The sequence below is a fragment of the Protobothrops mucrosquamatus genome, unplaced genomic scaffold (assembly GCF_001527695.2).
Source record: "Protobothrops mucrosquamatus isolate PMUCROS unplaced genomic scaffold, P.Mucros_1.0 scaffold3846, whole genome shotgun sequence".
NCBI lineage: Eukaryota > Metazoa > Chordata > Lepidosauria > Squamata > Viperidae > Protobothrops > Protobothrops mucrosquamatus.
The window spans coordinates 129,328-132,797 of record NW_015389796.1 but is presented as its reverse complement, the minus strand read 5'-3'; the positions used below and the strand labels follow the sequence as shown (position 1 = coordinate 132,797).

The following is a 3,470-nucleotide window of genomic DNA, read 5'->3' as shown; positions in this document are numbered from 1 at the left end:
TTAATAACACCAGAGTTACATTGATAGAAGACATCTAATGACTAAAGAAACCTGAATTTGGGGTTGTAAATTAATTTAATGGACTGGATTCACACAACATGCTAATCCCTCTCCCCAGCCTAAGTCTAATACTAGCCAAACCTATGCCATTCTGAATACTGGCAAGAACTGAGGTCGGGCAAGGGGTTGCAAGAAGCCACGGAGATTCTTGTATGTCCCAAGGCTTTAGATTGTGCTTCCATCTTCTATAAATTGTATCCCCCTCATCTGCTTTCTTACAGGAGTATTCACTTCGATGGTGGAACCTTAGGAGTAGCTTTCATAAATGGAATGTGCAATTCTCTTCTATCTGTAGGAGCGATTCAGGTTGGTAGAAAGGACAAATCTTACAGTACCTGTTTGGAGTCAGTGAAAACTTATATACAGTCATCACTTTGTTACAAAAAAAAGACTCTTCTAATTTTTGATCCACATCATTTTCATCCATATTTATTTATGAATCTGACCTCTCCAGGTCTTTCCTCAATTGATGGCATTTTGGCACAATGCATTCTGGACATGTCATAGAACAAGATATTTTTAATGCTTTGACGTGTGTAGCAGAAGATGAAAATACAATTCTTTTGGATTAGGAGGAGTCAAAGGAAAACTGTGCCATCATCGGCAAATGAGCAGGTCAAATCCTGTTGCATATTTGCAAACAATGCTTCTGAACAATATTCTTAGTAACCCTAATGACAGACACGAATCATCCTTCTTTCATTCCAAGAAATTTACGATCTAGATTTATATGGCTGAATTAATATACGGTGAGAAAATGAGAGAATACTAAATCTGCTTTTAAAAAAGCTTCCAATATTTGAAGAACCTATCAGAAAACCACATTAGTTAAGAAGGTGCTAATGATAATAATAATTTTATTTTGCGGTCACAGACCAAACTGCAAGTGCAACAAAAGAAAACACAAGAGTGCTAATGATATTTGCTGAGAAACTTGGCTTTGTTCACTTAGAATAGTGGAGCCACATGGAGGTTATAAAGTTTTGTTCCTTAACAAGCAGAATTAGGATCCTGACAGTATGGGGTAACCCTAAGCTTGTTTGCTTAAGAAAGTCATTTTTATTCAGAAGGACCAACTCACTCGTAAATCTGTTCAGCATTTCATCCTTCAATATTCTGAAAATGCTAGCTTGTAGCAAAGCCACTGAATAGTTTTTGGACCGAAGCCCGTATGTTTTAATAACTAAAGAAATGCAGACAGACAGATGGATGCAGAGGTTTTGATTATCTCCTGTGCTGTAGATTCAGAGCTTTAAAGTTTTTTCCGAATGCAAGTATTTGTGTATCTTCAGGAGACATGGTGCGCATACATGCATTCAGAAGAACTGGAAGAATGTTGAGATGGTACAAGTAGTCCTCAAGTTACATCTGGTCACTTAGCGACTGTTCAAAGTTACTATGGACCTCCCTGACATCATGTGACTGCATTTTGAGCCTTTGGCAATCAGCCTAAATGTAAGGCCATTTCCAATGCCCTGGGATCACGTGACTGTAATTTATGAGTTTTGCCAGAAATTGGTATTTACTTCTGGTTTCTGAGAAAAACTAGCCCAAAGAAAACAATGGGTTCATTTAACAACCACAGTGTTCTCTTAATGACCACAACATTTGCTTTAAGACCACTGTGTTTGCTTAATGACCACTATAAAAAGGTGATAAAATTAGATCAGTCATGTCATGACCCACTATACATCCATCCTAACCTATCACCTTAATTGCCAGGCTCATACATTGAGGACTACCTATACAATCCTTAACAATTTTCTTAGTAATTCCCCATGTTAAAACCAATAAATAATAAGAAATCTTGTTGCTTATAAAAAAAGTAGTACAGTCTGGAGAAAGGATCTTTTACCCCTTCCACTTGTTTTGAGGCTAATGTTCTATTTACATTTCATTATTTAACCCAGAAAAAAATAATAGGAAGACACTTTATTATCAAAGTATTCCAAGGAGTCAGTTGTGGAGAAATTTCCATCTCTAAGGTTAGAAACCATCAAACTTTGAAGAAACAACTGCTTTCTGCAAGAAATCCAATCTCAGCCTTGTAAATTATTAATCTCTTTTTCTAACTCTGATTTTTTTACTAGAAAGTTGCTGAGCAAGGGTTTCAGATCAGTACTAACAACTGGGTTCAATTCTGGTTTGTTGATGGACTAACTGTAGACAAAATGTTCTCTTTTCCCCCAGGATAACAGCATCTATGCAATTACCACTGCGGCTATAATGACCCATGAGATGGGTCATAATCTTGGCATGGATCATGACGCAGATTCCTGTACTTGCAAGGATGGCCCATGCATTATGAAGGCTGCACTAAAGTAAGGATTCAGGAAAGCTTTAAATGTCTTTCAAATCAAGTTACATTTAAATGATTGCAATTAAACACTAAATGAAGTATGCCGAGAGCTTAAAAAAAAATGAAACTGTCAGAGTTACAGAACAGTAGGGTTTGGTCAAATGTGTGTCAGTTTTCAGTATGTAATTAAAATGTGTTGTATTTAAAAAGATAGAACTGCTCTCAACAATTGAATAGCCATCATTCAGTAGCTCCCTCCAAAACAGAATAGTTTAAAGAAACGGCATAGGAAGCATAACCCAAGAAACCAAATATTAATAACTGTGATGGACGTTGTTATTAAAGGGGAAGCCAAGTTAGACGTTAAAGACTGTCCAAAAGTGGGAACCAGAATAGGAAAAAATAAGACATGTTCTGTCTCTCTCATATATTGCAGTCTGCTGAAATCAACAGGTAGCAATATACAGATGGCCCTCAACTTACAACCATTTGTTTAGCAACCGTTCAAAGTTACAGTGGAATAGAAATACATTATTGATCCTCTCACTTACAACTGATGCAGCATCCGCTCATTTAAGACTCAGAATTCAGGCACTTGGCAACCAGTATGTATTTATGATGGTTGCAGCATATTGGGTTTATGCAGTCACCATTTGCTGGAAAAAGGAGATAGGGGAAAGAAAAGAAATCGTTTATTGGCCAAGTATGTGCATTCAGAACCTAGTGGCAAATTGCGGACATTAGAGCAGAATTATAATAATAATAATAATAATAATAATAATAATAATAATAATAATAATAATAATAATAATAATAATAATAATAATAATAATAATAAAAGTTGGAAGGGACCTTGGAGGTCATCAAGTCCAACCCCCTGCTCAGGCAGGTAACCCTATACCATTTTATTTAATTTATTTATTTATTTAATTTAATTTATATCCCGCCCTTCTCCCGACGGGACTCAGGGCGGCTCACAACATATTTAAAACAAAGGCATATATACAATCCCCCCCTGTAAAACCGAATTAAACCAAATTTTAAAGTTGTGTTATTTCGAATTCCTTAAAATGAACCCAGTATAAAATCCTCCCTAGGCCAGGTCCGCTTG

General features: G+C 36.3%; 1 protein-coding gene across 1 annotated transcript in view; it reads left to right on the top strand.

Annotated features, from left to right (window-relative positions):
* Window positions 1-3,470, top strand: part of LOC107298286 (zinc metalloproteinase-disintegrin-like NaMP) — a 33,158-nt gene that overhangs the window by 11,734 nt on the left and 17,954 nt on the right. Inside the window, 2 exon segments of the mRNA XM_015827660.2 lie at window positions 282-366; window positions 2,251-2,381. Coding sequence (XP_015683146.2) covers window positions 282-366; window positions 2,251-2,381 — 216 coding nt within the window.